This window comes from Pelodiscus sinensis, chromosome 5 (genome assembly GCF_052426305.1).
Source record: "Pelodiscus sinensis isolate ZL-2025 chromosome 5, ASM5242630v1, whole genome shotgun sequence".
NCBI classification, from domain to species: domain Eukaryota; kingdom Metazoa; phylum Chordata; order Testudines; family Trionychidae; genus Pelodiscus; species Pelodiscus sinensis.
The window spans coordinates 3,827,567-3,853,224 of record NC_143056.1 but is presented as its reverse complement, the minus strand read 5'-3'; the positions used below and the strand labels follow the sequence as shown (position 1 = coordinate 3,853,224).

At 47.6% G+C, this 25,658-nt stretch overlaps 1 protein-coding gene across 2 annotated transcripts in view; it reads left to right on the top strand.

The window, feature by feature from the left end:
* Positions 1-25,308, top strand: part of MDGA2 (MAM domain containing glycosylphosphatidylinositol anchor 2) — a 634,890-nt gene extending 609,582 nt beyond the window's left edge. For both annotated transcript variants that reach the window (XM_075926141.2, XM_075926142.2), the window contains exons 13-17: positions 382-537; positions 2,883-3,041; positions 10,814-10,944; positions 18,873-18,978; positions 23,398-25,308. In XM_075926141.2, coding sequence (XP_075782256.1) covers positions 382-537; positions 2,883-3,041; positions 10,814-10,944; positions 18,873-18,978; positions 23,398-23,486 — 641 coding nt within the window. In that variant the 3' untranslated portion in view covers positions 23,487-25,308. The remainder of the gene's footprint in view (positions 1-381; positions 538-2,882; positions 3,042-10,813; positions 10,945-18,872; positions 18,979-23,397) is intronic.
* Positions 25,309-25,658: the final 350 nt, after the last annotated feature.

The window sequence follows — 25,658 nt, the reverse complement described above, 5'->3', positions numbered from 1 at the left end:
AAACACACACAGGAATAGTTTTCTTACCTCATCAAATCTTTTTTAAAGCTTTCCCTTTATTTTATTTTTAATTGTACATTTAACACATTTACTGTACTGTACTTGTTTTGTTTGTTTGTTTTGGTTTTGGTTTTGGTTTTGCCCTTGCTACCTGATTGGCTACTTCCAGTTCCAAAAGAGGTGGGAGGATAAGTGATTAGTTAATAAATAGCCATGGAAAAGGAAGTCACCCCCTTGACATTTATAAAATAACTCTTGGTGTTCAACGTTAATAATGGCCAATTTCCTTTCCAAAGGTTGTTGCATTTCCACACTTTTGACAGTTACACACAAAATGCCGGCAGTGACTGAAGTCATGTTTATTCACTATGTTGACTGTAGGAGAGTTTCACTGTGGATTCGAAGATGGCAACATATGTCTGTTCACTCAAGATGACACGGATAATTTCGACTGGACGAAACAAAGCACTGCCACCCGGGACACCAAATATACTCCAAACACTGGACCCAATGCAGACCGAAGTGGATCCAAAGAAGGTAAAACGTAGCTTAGATGTCTGCAGGAACAGTCCCCAAGCTAATATCTGTCAATATAACTCTACTGAGCATCTACCCAGCAGGTTGAGTCCCAAGGCCTTGTCTTTTTCTAAGGACACGTTGTAGCACTTCAGATCAAAGGGTGTGTCTAGACTACAGGGTTTTGTCGACAAAAGTGGACTTTTGTCGACAAAACTATACTTGCGCCCACGCTGCCTTTGAGTTATGTCGACATAACGTCAACAAAACTCAGCAGTTTTGTCGACGTATGTAAACCTCATTCTACGAGGAATAATGCCTTTTGTCGAAAGAGTTCTGTCAATAGAAGGCATTATTGCATCTACACTGTCCTTTGCGTCCACACTGTTATGTCGACAAAGCGGCTTGCTTTGTCGACAGAACTGAATGTTGTCTAGACGCTCTATGTCAACATAAGTTTTGTCAACAGATTCTGTCGACAAAACTTATGTCAACGTAAGCCTGTAGTCTAGACATACCCAAAATGCTGACCTGTGTTAATTTGCTGGAGACTCCATAACATTTAATGGAGATGACCCCAAAGCAAAAAATTTGCATCTGAACATTTACATACAGATTAGTGACATTCAGAACTGTATCTAAACCCACATTGTATGGCTCCTCACCAGTCTTGTCACCGTATCTAATGCCGTAAGGCTGATCACTTTTAGACAGTGGGCCCTGTCGTAATGTGTATTTCAAACATTCTGCCATGTTATGTCCCGTGTGATCATTTAAATTCTGACTCTCTTTCTCTCAGATTGGCCGACCTAAAAGTTTCCTCACCTGTCTTCATTTGTCTATCCTGCTAAAGGGTGTGAGTGGAAATCGGCCATCCCTGTAAACTCAAGGGCTGGATTCTGCTTTCTCCATGGGCTCGTCTACACTGGCCCCTTTTCCGGAAGGGGCATGTAAATTTCACCAGTCGTCGTAGGGAAATCCGCGGGGGATTTAAATATCCCCCGCGGCATTTAAATAAAAATGTCCGCCGCTTTTTTCCGGCTTTTAAAAAAGCCGGAAAAGAGCGTCTACACTGGCCCCGATCCTCCGGAAAAAGTGCCCTTTTCCGGAGGGTCTTATTCCTACTTTGAAGCCCCGGAAAAGGGGCCAGTGTAGATGTAGCCCATGTGTTTGAATGTTGACTTTCAGTGCAGGGTAGTGAGAACTCACATGACTTCATACTCTTATCACCCACCTGTGCTACCCAACACAATCAAATTTGTGTTGCCTGTGCTTGAGTAAATCACAGATCAGAATCCTACTGGGTTGCATTAGGAGGAGCATTGCCAGTAGATCTAGAGAAGTGATTATTCCCCTTTATTTGACACTGGTGAGGCCACATCTGGAATATTGTGTCCAGTTCTGGGCCCCCAACTACAGAAAGGATGTAGATGCATTGGAGAGGGTCCAGTGGAGGGCAACCAAATGATTAGGCGGCTGGAACACATGACCTGAGGAGAGGCTGAGGGATTTGGATTTATTTAGTCGACAGAAGAGGGAGGGGGGATTTGAGAGCAGCCTTCAACTATCTGAAGAGGGTTCCAAAGAGGCTGGAGAGAGGCTGTTCTCAGTGGTGGCAGATGGCAGAACAAGGAACAATGGTCTCAAGTTGCAATGGAGGAGGTCTAGGTTGGATATTAGGAAAAACTCTCTCCCTAGGAGGGTGGTGAAGCACTGGGATGGGTTCCCTAGGAAGGGGGTGGCATCTCCATCCCTAGAGGTGTTTAAGTCTCATTTGGACAGAGCCCTGGCTGGGATGACTGAGTTGGGGTCGGTCCTGCTTTGGGCAGGGGACTGGACTCGATGACGCCTGAGGTCTCTTCCAGCCCTGGGATTCTAGGATTCAGGATTATTGAACATGGTCTTTCACTGAGGATGGGCTTTTGGGCCATGACTGGTGAGGCTTTCGGACAGGCTCTTTGACAAGATGCCATCGAGACATTTTTCATTATTTTAAAAATCGTTCTTTTCTCACTGTTTATATAAACACTTTGCAGCCTTCAGTCTGAGATCTGGCACCTAAATACATAAAATGCCTCCTTCTTGCTGATACCTGCTGGCTTATCGTGGTACAGTGCCTGTGAATGCTGACCTGCTAGCAAAGGTTTAAAAAGTAATTGTAACCAATCTCATGGAAGCATTTATTCCCAGAAACCCATGGGGTTTATGCAGGCCCAGTGCGGCAAACAAGACCCAGCGGTCTCAGGTGAAGATGAAATATTATTCCAGGTTCCAAACAGCCCTGGTAGAAGCATCCTGACACTGCGAGAGAGGGTGTGTTTGTTTAAAGACAAAATGTAACCATTTCCATTCTGGTCTTCTTGTAGGTTTCTACATGTACATTGAAACGTCCCGCCCAAGGCTGGAAGGAGAAAAAGCCAGACTTCTCAGTCCCGTTTTCAGCGTAGCCCCTAAAAACCCTTATGGAGTCACCAACACAGCGTATTGTTTCAGCTTCTACTATCACATGTATGGACAGCACATAGGTGAGAGGAAGGCAACTTTATTGTCATTGCGGGTGTCGGAGAAATGACGGGAGAAATCATGACCAGTCTCAGCGGGGGAACCAGGCTAGACTGTATCCGCAAAGACAACGACGAATCTTGTGGCCCCTTAATGACTAACAGATTTATTAGGTCCCAAGCTGTCATGGGTCAAACCCACTTTGTCAGATGCAACACTAACAAGGTGTGTTTTATCCACAACGCCCTATGCCTAACTAAATCTGTTAGTCTTTAACAGGACTCCTCATTGCCTGAGAAGAATATGGTTTTACTAAGTGGAAAAAAGAGCACACAGCCCCTACTGAGATAGGCAAGGTCTGCAGCGTCTAAGTCACGGGTAAGGAACCTAGGGGCCAGATGTGGCCCTGGCTTCCCTGGTTCCAGCTCCTGGGGGTTTGGGCTCCCTCCAAGAAGTGGGTCTGGAGCACACAAAATCTGCTAGCCTGAGCCACCCTACGCTCTGGTGTGTGAGGGGAATGTGGGGAGTGTCTCTCCTTCTCAGTGAGGGTTTGGTGGGTTTTTCTTTTCATTTGTGTGCAGCCCCCCCATTGATTTTTCTGTGGGTCAAGAGCCCCCAATGCAAAAAAGGCCCCTCACCGCTGCTGTAAGCGGTAGGGTATGAGGTTTAAATGGTAATTCGAAGTAAGGGGTTTATTTCGGAATCGCCCTTCTCTGCCACGTGTAGACGCGGGCAGTTCTTCCAAGCTAGTCAATTTCCAATATGGCGACCGCCTGGGAACATGCTAATGAAGCACGGGATATTTAAATCCCACGCTTCATTTGCAATTATGGTCGCACTCATTAGCTTCCCTAGTTTAAACTAGGGGGCTAGAGTAGACATACCCGTAATCCCGTTGTTGCGTGCCGAGCGCAGTGTCATACAGACCACGGCGCAGTGTGCCGACTAGCAGCGTCACTGCCTGCCCAGCACAGCCGGCACATGGGGGCAATACAGAACCACTCTGCTCGAGGCATGGGGCAGCAGCAGGAGCACCATTTCAGTGCCAGTTTGAGGAAGGGCGTTTTCCATAGGGCCGAAGGAAATGGCCATAAGCCAGGTGCTAAACCAGGCTTTTGTGTGCCCGGCAAGAGCCTATTGAGACTCTTGCTAAAGTCGCAGTCAGCTGATAAGCAGCTATAACTCTTTTCTGATGGCTGTCTCCTGGGCCCACCAAGAGGGAGGCCAAAGGGGCAATTGCACAGGGGTCCGGCATTTCAAAGGGGCCCAGAGCTCCCAGACATGAGCGGCGGCTACTAGGAGCTCCGGGTGCCTTGGAAAAGCCCCGGGTGCACCGCTTTGCCGTTCCTCAAGGCTCTGAAGGCTGTGGGGGAGGTCCTAGCACCATTCTCTGGACGGTGCTAAGAGCTGACTGCTCTGAGCTCTACCACTTCCGCCTGAGGCTCCACCCCTTCCGGAGGCACGGAGCCTGCCCCTCCCTACACCTTGCCCCCCAGCCCGCAGCGGCTCTCGGCTCCACCATTATCACATCATCCCAGGATGGATTCCTTTGCGCTGATCCTGGCAAAAGCACCATCCACAGCAGGTGTTTGTTTTTAATGACATACATGTCATATCGAAAGGGCCCTGGTGTCACTCGGTTACACATATTTATGGCATCCGGAGGCATAAGCAACTGCCAGCAGGTCTCTCGGAGGCCTGGAGAACCCCATAAGAGTGACCAGAATGTATCTGAATGGATTTCTAGCAGCAAGCTGCTTTTGCGTTTCTGTTGCTGAAATTACCCTTTTTTTGTGGCAAACACCTGCCTCTGGCACATGCTAGTGGCTCCTTTTCGACTCCCCTCTTTACCTCCGGGCAGCATTTAGCCCTTAGAGAAAGCAGATGAGTTTTGATAGTTGCCACTGCACGACTAACAATTCTGAGGCAGCCCCAAGCCAGCTTTGTGTGCAGTGACAAGAGAGGCTAAGGCCACCGTGGCTTGAGTGAGCATCATTCGAAGACACATCAATCCCGTCGACAGCTGCTCTTGCTCCTTGGCAGGAAAGGCAACCGTGAGGCCTTGCAAGTAGCACAGCATTGGCCAAGGAAACGTTCGAGTCGGGGGAGGTGTCAGCATCTCATCCCTAGAGACTTGACTTGTCCACCGTATAATCACACGACGGGTCCTGCCGGCACTGCTCAGCCGAGTCTAAGGACCATGTGTCAGGTGGCGTTTCCACAGCTGCTCAACTCTTGGCTGCACGGCTGAGACTGCTGACAGGAATCTAGGGTGTGCTAATTGGGACAGGGCCAAATTCTGCCCTTCACACAGCTGAGAGTTGCAAAGTGGTTGGGTTTGGTTTGTCCAATTTGGAAAAAAAAAGACGCGTGAGTTTAGGGCTCCTCGGAGGTAGAGAGGCATAATAGCATTGTCTCGAGACAGCTCTACTGCTTGGCTGGGTGCCTCAGGGACGCAGCCCACCAATCCTACCTCCCAAGACAAAAGCAGGCATGCAAATCCCCTCTATCGCATTAGGGTTTGGAAGTATGGGGTAGGCTTCCAATCTTACTCCCAAACATCTGCTGCTTTTACCCATGAATCGTACGAGACGGTCCTGTCAGGTCATACGGACTTAACCCTGAGAATGCATCCCTCTTCCAGACCGTCTCCAATTCCTCTACGATGCAAGTCCACGTTTTTCAAGGATTTAACGTTCATTAGCCCTGAAAGCACAGGCAGGAAACCGTTTGTGGCTGTTGTCTCTGCAAACAGCTGCTCCTGTGAGCTCTTCCCTGTGAGGGGCAGAACCCCTGTGACTCCAGCTCCTCTGCAACGGGAACGTAGAGCGGTCAGTGCTCGGCAGGTTCAGGCCACAATAATATTTTCATACGTTTGTGACTGGAATGAAGAAGTGGCGCATCCTCCTTAAACATGATTCTGAGAAGCAGAACTGGGGCAAAGGCACCACAGGTTTTCACAAGCAGTGCGGTAGCACCGTGCTCAACCGTGTCTTATTTCCGGTGGCTGTGGTTCCCAGCAGCCTCGTGGTGAAATGCACCATTGTTGGAGGAACAAGGAACCGTGAAAAAAGAGGTGTGAGCATCAGTGTTCTCTCTATTGAAAGACTGGCAAACTAACCACAGCAATGCACAGGAATGCTGCCTGACAATTAGTAAGGCGAGGATCAATGGATGCCACCAAAATGCTTGTATAGTTATTAAAGTTTCTCTTTTCTGCCAGCATGTTAGCTCCACAGTCCCCACTGGCGTAAAGCCATCTGAAACATACCATCTCTCATTTCTGTGCAAACCTGTATCTCGTCTCCACGGCGATTTGTAGTATCCGCTCCAGGCCTCTTTGGCTGCAGATTTTCCTATACCACAGATTTTTTCTCAGTTTGAAAGAAACATTCAGAACGAGTCGTGCAAAAGCCCACACATAGTGCATGTGAGTGCACGGCCAAGACTGGCAGCAAGTTGTTGGGTTTTTGTTTTGTTTTTCATTTTGAAAGTAGGCATTTATTGGAGGTTGAATCTGTCAAACGAGCCAATGCATTTGGGACTGACACAGGCACGGGGGTATCAAATAAGTCAAGAGGCAGCCAGGTTGATTGAAAATGCACAGATGTGGTGAAGTAATGACTGTTCCTTTCAGCAAAGAATGCCCAAATGTGTAGTCCTCTTGTCTGTGCTAAGACAAGAATTGAATTATAGAACTGATTTTCCTGGGGACTTGTTCTACTCAAGGCCTTGCTGCTCCTTGCGTCCCTAGAGAAGAGGGACTTTTACGAGCGTTGGCACTGTGAACTTTCTCACATCAAGGCAAAATGATTTTTTTGCAAAAGGCTGGTGCATAAAGGGCACTTCCAGCCTCCAGGCAGCAGGAGAAGCTGGGTCTGATGGGAAGCACAAGAGAAAAATTCACCAAGTCCATGAACTTCATGACTTCTCGACTCCTGCCAAATGTTATGTGGCACTTACGATTTTGTCACTTGCAGTGAGGGTGGGGGCGAGCCATTTCCCATTCCTATTCAAAGAAGGGATGAATAAAAGATACCTAATGAAGGAGTATAGGGGAGAGGGATTATTGTTGGCACAACCCAGATCTGCAGGACCTCTGTGGTCCCTTAACTCTCCAGCCTGGAGTATCTAATACAATGCTGTATTAGTAGCAAGCAGGAAACACCTCCAGGCTCTGTGTGCACTCAGCCATCAATGAGTGGTGCTACATGCCCACCGAAATTCCAGGAATGAATCCAAGAAAGAGAGGCCCCACCAGTTTTCCCAGAGCTCACCCCAGAAACGAGGCATCTTACCCTGCTCGGGTCTCCTTGGGACAGCGCAAGCTGTCTACATTTGCCACTTCAAAACAAAGTGAGCAGGCACCAATCTGGGTACCTTAGGTGAAATCCCCCAAGCACTTCAACCAAAACCCACACCGTTTAAGGTAAAATACAAAACGGGTTTAACAACTACCAAAAGATGGATTGTAAGTGATGATAAGGAGCAGACAGAGAGATCAAAGTTGGGTCATCTACGGAATAAAAATAGAAACGCAGTCTAAATTCTATCTTTAACAGGCTAAGCAAGATTGGAACCAACTTGTCTATCATCGTGACAGATGGTTCAGGTAGTTCACAGCTCCTCAAATCATAGCCGGGGCCAATCTTCCCAGATCAGAATCATTGTCTTCCAGATGCTCTTCCAGATGTTGAGATGTGGGGGCGGGGAGAGTCACCAAGGGATGATTTCGCAGTGCCTCTTTATGCTTTCGTCCATGTGTGCAAAAGAGCCGTGCACGGCCGTGGGGATCATGCTGTCCAGTCGCGTTCCTGCCCTCTCCAAGTGGATTCTTCTTGATGGGCCATTAATGCCTGTTTGTCTAGTAATAGCTGCTCCTTTGTCCATACTGAAAAGCTGTCTATGGCGTTTCCCAACCTCACAACGTACTTCAGGATCCCTATACCACGTGCAATGATGGCTCATACAACCCAACAGGACATGATGGGTCAACAGATCAAGACCTTTATGACGTATTGCAAGTTACCATTGTACGAAGCATATGTTCAAGTTACCACTGTACAAGACATCTTTTCAGTGGGGAACCCAGGAGTACCAGAGTGCAACTTTGAGGTACAAGCGACGAGGAGTCCTGTGGCACCTTAGGGTATGTCTACACTACCCCAGTAGTGCGAACTAGCGGGGTAATGTATGCATACTGAACGTGCAAATGAAGCCCGGGATTTGAATTTCCCGGGCTTCATTTGCATAAGCCGGCCGGCGCCATTTTTAAATGCTGGCTTGTTCGAACCCCGAGCCGCGCGGCTACACGCGGCACGGGCTAGATAGTTCGAACTAGCAAGCCATTCCGAACTATCTGTGGAACGAGGCGTACAGATAGTTCAGAATGGCTTGCTAGTTCGAACTATCTAGCCCGTGCCGTGCCGCGTGTAGCCGCGCGGCACGGGGTTCAAACAAGCCGGCATTTAAAAATGGCGCCGGCCGGCTTATGCAAATGAAGCCCGGGAAATTCAAATCCCGGGCTTCATTTGCACATTCAGTATGCATACATTACCCCGCTAGTTCGCACTAGCGGGGTAGTGTAGACATACCCTTATAGACTAACTGAAGTGTAGGAGCATAAGCTTTCATGGGCAAAGACCCACTTTGTCAGATGTACCCACTTGCATCTGATGAAGTGGGTCTTTGCCCACGAAAGCTTATGCTCCTACACTTCAGTTAGTCTATAAGGTGCCACAGGACTCCTCGTCGCTTTTGCAGATTCAGACTAACACGGCTACCCCTCTGATATTTGAGGTACAGCGTGTCATAGAGGGAGGGCCTAGAAAGCTTAAGGGTGGACTCTTTCTGTTGCAAAGAATTTGCGTGCAGCTGAATGCTATTAACACAGACTGGGCATATGGCTTTCCTGTAGCTTGTTGGGCAGAACTTACTGGATTTAGGGGTTTGTGTGGGAACAAATTCTTCTGCCTTCAAGGCATGTGAGGCCTTGGTCTCTGATGCAAGGACAAGAAGCCATGGGCTGAAACTGCAGCAAGGGAGGTTCAGGTTGTACGTTAGGAAAAGCTTTCTACCTGTCAGGGGGGTTAAACACTGGAATAAATTGCCTAGGGAGGTTGTGGAATCTCCATCTCTGGAGATATTGAAGAGCAGGTTAGATAAATGTCTATCGGGGATGGTCTAGACAGTTCTGGGTTCTGCCATGAGGGCAGGGGACTGGACTCGATGACCTCTCGAGGTCCCTTCCAGTCCTAGTATTCTATGATTCTGTGTGCCTGGCAAGAGAGGAAACTACATCAAAATGCTGACGTTGTACAAGGTTGGTGCCGAAACTTTGGGAGAGCTATGCTTCCCTGGGCCTCTTTCATTATATCCATCTGTCGCACTTTGCATTGCTAGTGCATCCCTCTAGGAGACACAGGATCTAGTAGATTCCCTGTTATCTCACAGGGGTGTTCTTGTCAGCTACGCCTTTCTCTGGGAGGCTTCCCACTGAAAGCCGTGGAACTGGTCACAGAGTAAAGTGCTGCCCAGCGGAAGTAAAGGGTAGTCCGTACGCTTCTGAAATAGGGAAGTGCAGAGAGCCAGGATACGCAACATGCGGGCCCCATGAATCCATATCAATGAGGTCCAATCATGACTAGGTAGATGAGGGCACTAAGAGCGATCACAGGTCTCCTGCCCGCACCTAAGTGCGAGGGCGCCATGAAAACTTCCTGTTTCCCCTCCAGCAAGCCTGTCCTCCTCTCTGCACAGTGGGGAGCTCGGCACGTCAATTTCCCCCGAAAACTCATCCAGGGATGTTTCCTTGCTTTCTGTGGTGTCCTTCCTGGAAGCTGCAGCAGCCTGGGGGACGGGTATATGGGGCAGGGGAAGGTGTTGCCTTTCCAAACTGCCAGGTATGGCCCCGCCCACACTCTGCCCCCACAATTCCTACTGCTCCAGCCCCGCTGCCAGCACACTGGGGCAGTGCACCCTCCCCATACTCAGGGGCAGGGAGTCCGGGGCCATGTGCTGCCCACCCTCCCCGTACTCAGGGGCAGGGAGGCCGGGGCCATGTGCTGCCCACCTTCCCCATACTCAGGGGCAGGGAGTCCGGGGCCATGTGCTGCCCACCTTCCCCATACTCAGGGGCAGGGAGTCCGGGGCCATGTGCTGCCCACCTTCCCCATACTCAGGGGCAGGGAGTCCGGGGCCATGTGCTGCCCACCTTCCCCATACTCAGGGGCAGGGAGTCCGGGGCCATGTGCTGCCCACCTTCCCCATACTCAGGGGCAGGGAGGCCGGCAGTGTGGGGTGTGTGTGGCCATGTAGCCCAGCACTGGTTGGAGGACATTAGCTGGGGCAAAGGGCAGTGGCCAGAATGGGTTGGGGCAGCAGCCCCCGTGCAGGCTGTGCCATGGTGTGCATGAATGGGTGGAGCCTCTGAAGAAGGGGCGGAGCTGGCGGGGGCTAACATCCCTGTTAACCAACTGTTCACCCAATGCCCTAGTGCAGCTGCCCTGGGTTTCACCATGCTGAAAGAATTTGATGCTTTTGAACGAGCAGTGAGCGGCTTTACCCAGGGCAGAACTAAATCCACCATGCTGAACAGAAAGCAGAGGGATGAATACTAATAGCTGTCTGGAGGCCAGTAACTATGGCATGTCCACTGTGTCCTAGCAAGATGGGACGCGATGGGAAACAGTCCTGCCAGCATTTCACTCCAGCCAGCTCTGCGGCGTCACTCGGCCGGCGTGAAACAGACCAAGGCTAACTACTCTTGTCACTGGTTTGGTTTGTTTGTTTGTAGGAAGCTTGAATGTGTACCTGCGGTTAAAGGGACAGACCACCATAGAAAATCCATTATGGTCTTCAAGTGGGAATAAGGGACAGCACTGGAACCAGGCCCGGGTGAATATACACCCCACCACTTCATTTCAGGTAAGAGAGAGGAGAGTATAACTGTTTGGTGCATACGCTTGAAATAGAACTTTCTCTTCGACGTTGATGGGGGGGGAAATCAACCAAGTGGCCTGTTTACACAGTTCTTCTTCATTTGACATGGCATTTCACAGCTTCATTCCAGCCCTGAAAGCTGCTGTCTGGACAGATAATTGCTTGCCCTATTGTAAATGGGTGCAGATCACAGAGATTAACAATGCATGCTTTAATGACAGAATGTCAGCCTCTAGCTGGAAGAGGAACTTGTTTTCATCTGGGAATGATGCTATCAGTTTATGTAAAACATGTTTGTTTTTAGCTGAGCCACTTGAATAGAAAATTTGCTTCAAGCGTAATTTGTCCGGGGACTAAGGAGCAGTGCCCACAATCAGAGCTCTAGAAATGTATGCGTTCTCCACCAAAAAAGAACTTCTCTCTCAATTTTTGCTAACCATTAGGTGACAAGAAATACGATTCCCTGTAGAAAATTCCTGAGTTTGCAAAGATGCACACAGCTCTCATTAGAATTACACCGCTTGCTGTGGGTTTCCACAAACTTTGTGTTTGATCGGATCGTGAGATGCGTGCACGTTTCTGCAAAAGTCTGTGATTTTGTGAATCTAACACAGCTGTCCATACTCACAAGGGAGAGCAGCTGGTAACATGAATGAGCCCAATGAACTCAGTAGAGCTGTTTGAGTGACAAACTCCTTTCCAGTATAATTGAGGCTCCAAAACGTCCTTTGACAAGGTCCCTCGCCAAAGGCTCGTAAGTAAAGTAAGCTGTCGTGGGATAAGAGGGAAGGTCCTTTCGTGGATTGATAACTGGTTAAAGACAGGAAACAAAGGGAAGGAACAAATGGTCAGTTTTCTGAATGGAGAGAGGTAACTAGAAGTGTCCCCCAAGGGTCCATACTGGGACTAGTCCTATTCAACCTGTTTATAAATGATCTGGAGAAGGGGGAAAACAGCGAGGTGGCAAAATTTGCAGATGATACCAAACTGCTCAAGATAGTTAAGACCAAAGCAGAGCGTACACAGCTTCCAAAGGATGGAACGCTCCCTCCGAGCAGCTGTCTCTGGACGGATCCAGTGTCCCTCCGACCCCAGCGCATGTTTCCCTTGAGCAGCGGAAGATGTAGGGATCTTCAGCAAAGCCTTCCAAAAAAGAGACGCGTGGAATCTTATCTTAGCAAAGCCAGCTCCTGAAAAAATTCCAGTACCCGGGCAAGATCTACTATCTCAGAAGCCTCGGCCTCTCGACTCGGTGCTACTGCATTGGAGGAGGACTCCCATGATACTAACTGAGCCGTGAGTTCAAAGGAGAAACAAAGCTCCGGTGGCGTCTCTGTACCCTCTTCCAGGATCAAGCAGGGCAAGCAGAGGCACTCTAGCCTGGTCCCGTGCGGCTCGACGCCACCATCAGTACTTACACATTCAGCAACACAGCACGGAGAAACTATTGGCCCCCACACACCCCTGGGGTCTACGTCAGCACTCCCACCATAATGGCGCTGTCTACTTTGGCAGCCATGTCCTTGATTACCATGTTGGTACAGATCCCCTACTTGGTCCCACAAGCCCAGCTGAGCGTAGGCGCTGTCTGCGACCAGAATCCTCACTTCTCATGATACTGAGTGTCTCTCGGTCCTGAGAGCCCAATCTCTGGAGCGCTCTCCTATGGCACCATAGGGACTCTTCACCCTTTCCGGCAGCGCAGTGTTGAGTAGGACAAGGAAGACTTCCTGTCAGTCTTTTTATATTTCTGTTCAGGGTTCTCAAAATAGAACATAAGAACGGCTGTATTGGGTCAGACCAAAGGTCCATCTAGCCCAGTATCCTGTCTGCCGACAGTGACCAACACCAGGTGCCCCAAAGAGGGTGGACCGAAGACAATGATCAAGCGATTTGTCTCCTGCCATCCCTCTTCAGCCTCTGACAAACAGAGGCTAGGGACATCAAATATGTATTTCTCCAGCAAATACAGTCAGAGACACATTGTCAGCATGGACGATTGCATTCATTGTCAGCAGTGGTGGAACCAACCCAGCACGACAACCCCAGTCCCGTATGGGCCCCAGGTGGCAATACTGAGATCTCTGAGCTGTTTACTGACAACACTTCCCAAGACTACTAGTACCATCTCATAGAGAGGCCAGAGTCCTAAGTCTTCTCCTTTCCAATCTGCCCCCCCCCCCCCCCCACACACACACCTCCCAGGAGATGTTTGAGGAGCAGGAGGCCGGGGCAGATAAAGAGGCCACTGCTCTAACACCTATTTAACCCACATCTCTGGACAAGGCACTGACGCCTCTGTGGCTGATGATGTATGGTAATTTCAAGATCTCCCGGCCAGTAGCTGATGTTCTCCAAATTCCACTTGAATAGATCTAGGATTCACAGTGCAAAATGTGGGATATCTTGTGGTCACCCTCCAAGGGGGCATTACCGATTAGTGAGGCACAGCTGAGTCCAGCTGGCACTGGGTGGCACACACTTGCCACTGTCCTGCCAATGTGTGTGTGATAAGAAACATTATACCCTCCCTCTTATGGATGGATTCCTTTGTTCTCCCACTTTCCACCGAGCTCCCTGGTGGTGGATATGGTAAATGATCAGGATAGGTAGCACTTCTCCAAGTTTTCCCCCATCCCCATGACAAAGCTGGAAAGAGACTTGCCAATAAAAGGCCTACTGTCATCAGCAACCCTTTAATTTAGGATCATAAACTAGCTGAGAATCGTTGTCCAGCCAGTTATGCACCCATCTTGAAGTGCTTGACACACTTTCGCTAACAGAAGTTGGTCCAATAAAAGATAATGCAAGATTTCATCCTTGCAGCATCTAATTAAGCTAATGAACCTCTGTTGTGATTTCATCCAGAGTTAGGAGCATGGTTTGTTTAATTCTTCAGAAACAAACGGCCATTTGCAATAAAGGATCGATTTGTCGATAGATAAATAAATAGTATATGCGCGCGCACAAATAAAGTGCATGTTAGTGTCTAGAACAGATTGAGGTTATGTCTACACTGCAGTGATATTTCAGGATACCTGAGGTATCGCAAAATAGATATTCCGTGTCTTTTGAGTGCACCTGTTAATTTGAAATATAATGGGCTTGCTATTCCAACGTTTCTGTAAACCTCATTCCACGAGGAGTAAGGGACATTTTGGAATAGTGATGTATTTCGAAATAAGTGCTGGGTAGACAGCGCCAAATTTTGAAATAGCTCATTTTGAAATTGCCTCGAAAGAAGCGACACAATTTGTGCAGCTCAAATCGCCTAGCTTATTTCGAGCTACGGGTGCAGTATAGACGCACCCTGACACGGAGATGGACACACTGCTCTGGAGAATTAAGTATTTTGTTTTTCCACATGACAGGGACAGCTCAGGTGTCCCTAAGGAGGCACCCTGAAGTTGCTGGAGCTAGACAGGATGAACCATCTCTAGGGCTATGGATGTGGCTTAATTTCCATTCCCATCAGTCCACACCCACTCTACTAGGATGCCGGTATTCATAACTTTTGGCTGCTAGAAAGAGGTTGAGAATATCATCCTCTTAGACCTGGATGAAATGTTGGTGACCAACTCCAAAGCTGGCTGAAATTCTTATTTTGGGCCACGGGAATAAAAGAAAGCCAAGAAAGGTCAGGATTAAAGATGAGGTCTAGAGCTTCCTTCCTTCCAATTCAAGGCCGTCTGACCATCAACGTTTAGATCTAGGTTGAAATCGTTGCCAAGTTTGGGGCTGTCCAGACTTAGCGCTTTGACTGGGTTTCTGTCTATTTCTGCTCAGGTATCTCTCTGGACAACATAAGGAATACATTCCATTTGACTTGTCAAGAGACTTAAGTGGCCTTCAGTCTATTTGGACACCCTACTTTTCCTCTGCAAAATGCAGCTTTTCAAACAGCTCTGTCAAATTACCTGGGCGCAGATAACAGCGTTTGTTAGCGCCTGGGAGGGGATTACAATCATCTGGCACTTCCTGCAAGTAACAGTGAGCCACACACTAAAGTTGACCATGCGTCAGGCATTGCCAATCCTCTTCAGCTATTGATTTGTTTTGAGCAAGTGGCCGATCCGGCTAATAGAGAACCGTCTTTGAAACCGAAGTGGCGGCTTGCCAAAAGCAGATTTTAATTCCACGCAACCTCCTCTGTGTGTTGTAGACTTCTTGGGGTCTAGCAGCGTTGCTTGTCATTCCCAGGAGACCTTTGACTTCCAGTCCAGGGGATAGGGTCTGTCCAGGCTGCCAAGAGGTGGGAAGGCGTGCCGGGCTTTGGGAATGAGGAGAGAGCTCTTTTCTGCTCTAGTTGGATTGTTTCTATTTTGAGTGTCAGAGTAGGAAACAACCTGTGATGAGAAGGTAATTACGGCAAACACTGTTTTCAGAGAGTGGGCTACACATGGAAACCTGTGCTGTTTTCCCAATTACTGTTCCTAGCTCCACTAATGTCTGCCTTGTTATAGTAATTAACCTCCGATATCACACTTCAGTGAAATAACAAGGGAGTCAACCACTACCAATGTGCTGTTTTCCAGTGTGTTTAGCATTGCGAGCACAGGGCTTGCAATGTGACTTACTGCACACCCGTCAGCTGTTAAATCCATGCCCAAGCCTTGTTGCTTTACCCCTGCCATGCCTAGAAGGTAAATTAAGCTTAATATGTGTAGGAAATGCCTCTACTACCAAGGACATAAGTACCACAATCAAGTGTAATAAAGGAACTAACATTTGTGTCTGCACAGCATCACGGCTTGTGATCTGGACCTCTGGTGTGCCCAAGTGCTTAGATACTATGGATCCAGGTGTGCCCAACCGTGCATGGTGTCGAGCACCCCTCGCAAAATGCAGTGCACCGTTCCCCTGGGAATGGAGGACTTGCTGGACATATGGAATGGAATCTCTTCTTTCGAATGGAATACTACGCACCAAACGGTGTAAATTAGCACAGAGAAGATGGATCCTGTCACGAGAACTTGGATAGGCTGAACCTTGTTCCCCCTTAAACCACGGGGAAGCTACTGCTGAAATCAGTGGCAGCAGAATCAAGCCAATCCAGTACTAGATGATTGCTAAATGCAATATATTACCCTGACTAAAATGAAATAGCTTCTAATTGTCTCTACCCCCCGCTGCATAAGCTCCAGGGTGTTTCCATGTGATGCTCATTGAATTCCATGCAGATACTGCTGTGGATGAAAGTTACAAGTTTGTCATTGCTGTTCACGGAAAGCCTTTCAAAGGGAGAGCTGAGTGAGTTCGATTGCTGCCAGATATGTGCTGCATCACTCCCTTCAGCTCTGCGGAAAGACGTTGAAGGTTTCTGTTGAATACAGTTTCTGCCTATGTAACCCACACACCTAGGCTACGTCTACACTGCGGGTTTTTTGCAGAAGAGGAAATGCAAATAGAGCGCACATTTGCATATCTCACACTTTCATTTGCCTATCTTCTTCCTATCCTTTTCGTGGAAGCGGTTTTTGTGATAAAAAGTCCTGTGTAGACGGGGCCATTTGTCGGAAAAAAAACGTTTTGTGCAAGAGCCTGTAAACCTCATTTTTGAGGAATAAGAGATCTTGCACAAAAGGGTTTTTTTCCGACAAATGGCTCCGTCTACACTGTTGTTAATGTCTGGAGCTATGGCAAATAGGAGTAATGACCTTGCTGCAGGCCAGACATCTCCAAAGTAGGATAATTTTCCCCTCTAGCTAAAGGAATAGAGATTTCTGGCTCTACCTGTCTCTCAGTGCGGCTCTCTTCCTTCTTCACTTTATGGTTTCGTTGGTTGGAGGTGAACATTGCATACTATCCTGCAGTGCTATGTAGCACTTTAAAGACTAACAAGATGGTTTATTAGATGATGAGCTTTTGTGGGCCAGACAAGCTCATCATCTAATAAACCATCTTGTTAGTCTTTAAAGTGCTACATAGTCCTGTATTTTGTTTCAGCCACACCAGACTAACACGGCTACATTTCTATCACTATTCTGCAGTGGACACTGGACCGCCTCGGGGTGCCCTGAAAACAAGGGATAACATCTGCATTGGAGAGCGGTTCTCCATCCCAAGGATGGGAAGAGCCTCTCGCTAGTCATCTTTGAGCCGGGATCTTGTTTCCTTCACCAAAGCAATAACGGGAAGAACTGTTGATTCCTGTTACTTCCTCAGAAAACAGTACATAGCCAGGCCCCTCCAGTGTGTGACCTTGGGAAAAACATGAATGCCCTCAGGTCAGAAGCTCCATGCCTAGAGGTTTTTAAGTCCCGGCTTGACCAAGCCCTGGCTGGGATGATTGAGTTGGGTTGGTCCTGCTTTGGGCAGGGGGCTGGACTCGATACATCCTGAGGTTTCTTCGAGTCCGAGGATCCTGTGATTCTGTGACACACCCCACAATGTAGGGTTGCTGACAAAATATGACTCCCGTGACTTCCAATGAGTGATTTCTTGGGCTTGTATCAGTCAGCCAGCATCCAAATGAAACTGGCAGAATCCCACAGAACCCCACATGAAGGATCATCCATGTGACTCTCCAGAGCCTTTCCATGGGAAAGGCTCAATAGAACCCCACTTGGTTCCATAGGGTCTCTCAGACTGGAGATAAGGACCAACAGGGACACGTTGCAGACAGGTGCCGGCGGTTAGGACCACCCTGTCCTTTCTGGGCAACAGGACCCCAGCTCGATCCTAGCTAGAGGAGATGGGAGTCACAGTATGGAAATCTCCCAGGTTTGACTGATCTCATCTGACCCAGGTGATTCTTTGGACTCCACTGTCTTCTTCTGGAGCTTGGTCAAGTGGACACATGGCTCTTCCTGCTTCAAGGCTTCTAGTCACTTGCCTTTTGCGACCAGGGATTTACAGAAACAAATCCACTTCACACACAGGCTGTGTCTAGACTGGCAAGTTTTTCCGCAAAATCATCTGATTTTGCGGAAAGACTTGCCAGCTGTCTACACTGGCCGCTTGAATTTCTGCAAGAACACTGACGATCTCATGTAAGATTGTCAGTGTTCTTGCAGTAATACTGTGCTGCTCCTGTTCGGGAAAAAGCCCTCTTCCACAAATCATTTGCGCAAGAGGGCCAGTGTAAACAGCAGAGTAGTGTTTTCCACAAAAAAGCCCCGATCGCGAAAATGGCGATCGGGGCTTTTTTGCGGAAAACCGCGTCTAGATTGGCCACGGACGCTTTTCCGCAAAAAGTGCTTTTGCAGAAAAGCATCCTGCCAATCTAGACGTGCTTTTCCGAAATTGCTTTTAACGGAAAACTTTTCCGTTGCAAGCATGTTCGGAAAATCATGCCAGTGTAGACGTAGCCACAATGTTTCTATTTCCTCACACCAGGATTTGCTGATATAAGCAATGTGGAGGCGGAATGACAAGATGCATCTCACAGAGGGGAAACGCATGTTTATCCCTGTTGTATAGGTAGCTAATTCTTGCCTTTTTTCATGGCACGTTATCTGACGCACTTTATGCTATGGGGCCCGACTATCGGAAAGCGTTTTCTTCCATAGCAGCTCTCATTGAGGAGAACAGGGGTCATGCAGCAGATGAGGAAATGTTCAGACTGTGGCTGCTGCGAGCTGCTCTTGGTTGTTGCGGAGGGTTTTGGTTTGGTTTGTGGGGGGACAGAATTCTTCCCTGGAATGACTCCCTGGTGTTGGGTGGCGGCTACCAGAAGACAGGGTACACGGCTTGTTCCACTACTGGTGTCTAACTGTTCTATTGACAAGTTACATGTACCAGCCTCAGCGCTATTAGCTCTCCTTTAACAGCAAGCCAACCTGAAAGCACAGCGGGTGTGTGGACATTATTGAAGGCACCTTGAGAGTAATTAACCATGGAAAGAGCTGAATAATGGCTATTTATCATGAATTCCCTGTATTGTTAATTGTATCCTATTTCTTTTTTTGCAGCTCATTTTTGAGGGGATCCGGGGCCCAGGCATAGAGGGTGATATTGCCATTGATGATGTATCAATTGTGGAAGGGGAGTGTATGAAAGCAGACCAGCCAGCCAACCGTAAGTGGGCCCTCCAGAACATGGGATGATAGAATCATAGAACTGGAAGGGACTTTGAGAGGCCATCGAGTCCAGTCCCCTGCCCTCACGGCAGGACCAAGCACCATCTAGACCATCCCTGACAGATCTCTGTCCAACCTGCTCTTAAATATCTCCCGAGATGGGGATTCCACAACCTCCCTAGGCAATTCATTCCAGTGTTTAACCACCCCGACAGGTAGGAAGTTTTTCCTAATGTCCAGCCTAAACCTCCCTTGCTTTAGGATGTGATGTGATGAGCTGTCCAGATACCATGCTGAGAGCTGTAGAAGTAAAAGCGAGCCTGGTTTTAAACCAGACCTGGGGTGCAGGAAACAAAACAAAATATTACCCGGTGAAGATGGAGATGTTTATAGATTTCCTTGGCACCAACACCTGGAGCCAAAATATGTCTTCAGATATGCAAATGCATGACTTCTTTTTAAAGCAGTGGTTCCCAGCCTACGGACCCCTTTTCAATCTATTAACATTGTATGGACCACCAGCCTAAGGTGAGCAGCAGAAAGCGATGGCCATCATGCCCTTTGGCCTGTGCTGCTTTCTCAGCTCCCGCCTCCTCCGTCCCCTGCCCATCAATGAAGGATATGGCACTTGGCATTCCTGCCATGGCACACCGCCCTTGGCTGGACATGGATCCATGAGGGAGAAAAAAAAGACCAGGAAAAGAAAAGGAATGATCAGACTCACCATGGGACTGGGAGGGGGAGAAGGCTGGAGCATAAACGGCAGCCCAGCTGGTGGTGAGAGGATGGATGGTGCCTCCTGGGGTATCAAGATCCTATCTTGAGGGCGGGCAGCAGTGTGCGTGCAGTTGCAAACAGTGAGCCCTGCACGAGAATCACGTGGCGGAAAGTCCCAGTGCCGCGGAGTGCCCGATCTTTGCTTTTCTTTTCCTTTCCTCACCTATACTTTCCGCGGACCCCCAACAGTGCCATTGCAGATCCCCAGGGGCCCACAGACCACAGGATGGGAGCCACTGTTTTAAAGTAATGGCAACAAAGAGATGAAAAACCGAATGGGAGTCAGGCTGGCCAAGACCATGAGAGTGCACTCTGGGGTAGCGCTCTGGAGAGCATGTATGTATGCAGATAATGGCAGTGGTCTGACTAAAGGAAAACTAGTGCTCCTAATATTGAGTCCAATTCTGATACCTCCTACTCCATCACTCCATGCAAATCTCTACAGGCCTCCATTTGACGTCAATGGAAGTGTTTGTGGAGTAAGGACTGACTCTACAGAAGTCAATGAGGAGTCCTGCGACATCATAGAGACTAAGAAATGTATTAGGGCATAAGCTTTCATGGGTAACTCAAAGCTTCTGCCCTAATTAATCTGTTAGTCTCTCGGGGACTGTCTACACTAGAAAAATCATTCATAATGACTACATTCAAAATAAGAACTCCCGAAATAACAAAATCGAACTAGCATGTCCCCACTACAGGGGAGCCTCAACATTCATCCATTTATCATGGATGTGCTACCTCGACTTAAAGCCCCAGTAATTATTTCAGTCGTTATTTCAAAATAGCAGCAGCGGAGTGTCCACGTTACTGCTGTTTCAAAATAACCATTTCAAAATAAGCGTGATTACTTGTGGAAAGTAGGAGTGTAGATTTTGAAATAACGAGCTTGTAGTGGTGATGCTTATTATTTTGAAACTAGGCAATTTGCCTGGCATAAGACGGGATTTTCAGGTCTATCCTCCACGTCGGTCTTCTCTCCTGAGCCTCCAGTCTCTCGCTCTGTCTCTCTCTCTCTCTCTCTCTCCTCCTCCTACTGCCTCCCCCTCTCTCTCTCAGCTCTCCTCTGCCTCCCCCTCTCTCTCTCCGTCTCTCTCTCTTGCTCTTCTCCCCCACCTGCCTCTCACTCTGTTTCTCTTCTCCTCCTGCTGTGTCTCTCTCACTCTCTCTTTCTCTCTCTCTCTCGCTGTCCTCCTCCTCCTCCATTCTCCTCTCTGTCACCTCCACGTCCTCTGTGTCTGCTCTGCTTTCCTCCTTTTGAATCTGGTGCTCTTTCCTGACATCAGAGACGCACGGTCATCCAGGCCCTGCCCCTTGGGTGTTCCCTCTGTGCTGCAAAGGGAGCACGGACCCCCAATGGCCACTTGCGCTGCTTGCTCCCATGCGGCAGCCCAGCTGAGTGGCACAGAAGTCAGCCGAGCACCAGGGCGGGAGGCAACAGCACCGCCCAGAGGGACCAGCCAGCGTTTCAGCATTACAGAGTCACAGACATTGGGCTACTATATATATGATAAGGGGGGTTATTTTCAAATAACTCCCATGTGTAGGCGAGGGCTAACGTGCCACAGGACTCCTCGTTGTTTTTACAAATACAGACTAACATGCCAACCCCTCTGAGAGTTTACTGAAGTCAGGATATCAGAATCTGGGTGTGTCTACACTGCAGAGCTTTTCTGGGAAAACAGCCATTTTTCTGAAAAAAACGACATTTACTTCCACACTCCTATTGTGTTCTTTTGACAGAAAGTCGAAAGAATGGGTGGGATTCCGACAATGGTAAACCTCTTTCTACAAGGAAGAAGCCTTTTTTCTGAAAAAGCTTTTTCGGAAAAAGGCGTGTGTGGACGTGGAAGAGAGTGGTTTTTTGAAAGAAGAGGCCTCCAAGAAAAAGCACAGGTGCCCTGGTGGCCACTCCATCCACAGTAATCTCAACTGAAATGCGACATAGCGTCCAATCAATGTGGATGCTATCTTTTGAAAAAGCAGATTGCTTTTTCATTGCTCTTTTGCTGTGTAGATGCTCTTTCAAAAAAAGTTTTTCCAGAAGATGTCTTCCGGAAAAGCTTCTTCCAAAAGAAGTTTGGAGTCTAAACGTAGCACCTGCCCCATAGACAGCAGACATTTGTATATTAATAACATGAGTAGATCTCCTTTTCTTTTACAATTAATAAATCAAATATTATGTGTACGTCTGTGTGTATATATTTATTTGTTGTATAATTATTATATATAAAAATCTCCATTACTCTACTGATGAATTGGACTCAATAAAGAGAGGGAGGGGGACAGAGAGTGATTACAGACACACAACTATGCTCAAATAATTTTAAAGTTGCAAAGTCAAACACTGAAAAGTTAGGAAATTCCCAAGTATAGGTTGCCCGTGTAACCTTAACTCCACCCTCCTCCCCTTGTGCATGGAATGAATGGTACAGTCTTTGATTATACGATTTCTTGCGTTTTCCTCACAGGACACCTGCCTTGTTTGGTGCCCGGGACTATCTTGGGCCCCTTATTTATCGATAAGTATCATCCAGTTGTTCCAAGAGTGCTGGTACCTCATTGGAAGTGGGAGCTCACAAGGCCCTGCCCCTCTGCACGGCCCTGCTCCTACTCTTCCTCCTGAAGCCCCGCCCAAGTTAGAACCCAGAGCTGGGCCATCGTAAGAGCCAGTCGAGATCCTGGGCCACTGTGGGGAGTTCTGAACCCTCCACCTACTCAGGCAGAGGACCAGGGCTCCCTAGCGTGGCCCTCCAGCCCATAACCCCTCTGAGGTGCATTATCCAGAGCAAGTGAAGGCTTCCTGCCTGTCCTCCACAGCCCAGGCTTCCTTGCTGGCTCTTACCATGTCCCAGCTCCAGCCAGCTTGGACAGGGCAGGGCCTTGAAAGGAAGAGGCGGAGCAGGGCTGCTGAGAGGGACTGGGAGTCTTGGCAAGCACCAGGAAGAGGCTGGCACCATCATCAGGGGCAGGACTTTGTAGCGGGCTTTGAAGTTGCTCATCTCCCTCACCGTGAGGTTCAGTCCTTCCAGGCCGGGTGCGCCTCTCTGAATTGCCTCATGGCTTACAATTCTGGGGTGCAACATGCCCCTCTGTCCCTCAAACGATCCCCCCTGTTGACAAGCATGGGACAAGTTCCTACTAAATTACAAAGGGTAAAGGGGTAGAGGGCTGGCTGGTTCTGGTGCCCCTCAATTATCCCGTTTTAGGGTGTGTCTACACTGCAGCCTTAAACTCGAAATAGCTTATTTTGACACTTGGTAGGAACTTGCCCCACGCTTTTTAACAGGGGCATCGTTTGAGGGACAGAGGGCCATGTTGCCCCCCCCCAAATTGTAAGTCATGAGGCAATTCATCTGAGGTATCCTGGAACAGCTACCCTGCGTCTACACAAGCCATCCCTTATACCTCGTGCAACGTGGTTTACCGGGATGGCAAAATAGCGCGCCCGTTATTTCGAAAAATATTTTGAAATAACAAGCGGCTTGTGTGAACTCAGGGTAGCTATTTTTGGTATCCCAAAATAGCCTTGCAGTGTAGACGAACCCTTAGTGTTAATGCCCCATTTACGTGTGTGTGGTAAACTCTTGAGTCTCTGATTGTTAATTCTGCCATTTTTTTCCCCTTCCCCACTCTGCAGATACACACGCAGGTGCCGTTGGGACATTAGCACATATATGGCTTTTTCCAGTCCTCATCCTCATGTCTGTCTTAAGTCATCAAAGGTGACCTTATCCTGGCAGAGGCGACGAAAGATTCACCAGGCATTGGCATGAAGAACGAGTCTTTGTAAAATGGACATTGAAAATCAAACTACCAAAGATTCCTCCACTGACTGACTCAAACGTTCAAATAAATAGATAAATAAAAAAAGTTTAAAAAAAAAGCACTGGGGATAAAAGGCATCGTAGGAGCGTAACTGACTATGAACCATGTGTGCAAAGTGATCCAGCATTAAAGCGACCTTCGGGTGCTTTTGTGGTCTAGAAGCAACACAGCGTCATCTGGTTGAACTCTGAAACAAAGACCTATAGAAATCCTTGTCAAAGCACAAAGTCATGGCTGGTTTTGTTTCAAATGAATCGTTTGCTTGTTACCATGGAAACCTAATGGCCTGCCAAAAAAGGAGCGCGAACGCAAGAGAGAAACACCACCTCACTGTAAACAGGGTATACGAAAAGCTGGCATTTATTTTCCATCCGAGAAGGTTTTTAGCATAGAATTAAATACACGTCGGCCCTTTCATCTGTGGGCGTCACCTCCCCGAGAGAATAGCCCTCAATCAAAGATGTTGAAGACATTTCTGTTTCATTTTCTCATGGCTCTGCTCGATAACTGTATGCTGTCCCCTTTTGCATGCATTATTATCCAGGGTATGTAACCTGGGCTTACATATGACACAGGCTTACCCGAGTTTGCTTGCAGCCACTTGAAAACCCGTCCTCCCCAACGACGTCATCTGTTCTAAGGAAGTGAAGAAACCAAACCACCGTCTTTTATAAATTGCCATGGAAACCAAGTGCCTTCAATGAAACAAGCCTGATGAAAAAACAAAATCCACACAGAAGCTTGCACTGCGAACATGTGGTTTGTGCAAACTATTTTCTAAACAAACGACAGCGCCAACGTGTGCAAACAGCAGGCAAGGAAGCAAAGCCGCCTCTGGAGAAGGATGGATCTAAGTTGCTGCGAAAGACCCTTTCAGACGAGATATTTGTTGTTCGACCGTCCAGACAGCCATGGCCTTTCAGCGTATTATCCATTAGAAAATACCTTCCATTGGTCCTGGAGATGGGAGCAGCTTTTTTTTATTTTCAGGTGACCGCGAGGGTCCACCAGAGGAAAAGGTTGTTAAGATCCACTTAGTGCAGCAGGTGGTAAAACACAAATGGGATTTTCTTCCTCCAACCTCCATTTGAAAAGAAATCGGCCCGGGGTGTAGCGAGACAAGACGTGTGCGTGTATGATTGCAGTGCATACAAAATAAAACAAAGAGGGCCTACAGATCTGGCTTTATTCAAAACACTGATGGTATAATGCCTCTGCCCGTTAGTCAGACTCTGTGCAGATTGTGAAATATTATTTTATTATTTTAGCATAATTAAAAAGACACTTTTACAAAAAAAAACCTGTAAAAATTATTTGGAGCTACCTGAGTACGTACCATACCTTTAACCGGCCATTTTTCCAATGCATTGTAAATTTCCCGTATACAGTGGATTATGAAAAATTGAAGACCTTTTTCCTTAAATTATCTCTGCTTTTAACTTCATTTAAAAAAAAGACTTTTGTCTAAAGATTATTATTTTATTCTATGTTCAGCACCCTAGGATTAAAAGAAACTGATATGCAAGTAATTGGGATACAAATATTAAAAATGACAATGACAAAATATAACATTTGCAAATATTAATATAAAAAGCACAACAAGATGCAGTAAAACAATTACAAGGCTTGATTTTTTTTATTCTGTAGAAAAAAATGTTTGTGCAAATTCAGTAATTCAACTGAAGAGAAAATTTTACAGCTATGTTCAATAAAGCCTCTTTCCAGGTAAGGGATGCTACTTGGTACGTGTGTTTGTTGAGCGATGTGACGTTACTCACAAAAAGGATGTGACCAAGAATTGTGTTTTTGGGTCATAATTGGTCGTTGTCTCAATCCATAATACTTCAGGCTCCCGAAGTTCTGATGGATTTGCCAACGGCACTGCTGACTATCCATTTTTAAGTGTCAAGTATCAGAGAGGTAGCCATATTAGTCTGGCTCTGCAAAAGTGACAAGGAGTCCTGTAGCACCTTATAGACTAAAAGATGTATTGGAGCATAAGCGTTCATGGTCAAAGAGCCACTTCATCAGACACATGTACTCCTTGTCATTTTTAAGTGGTTTCACTTGTTT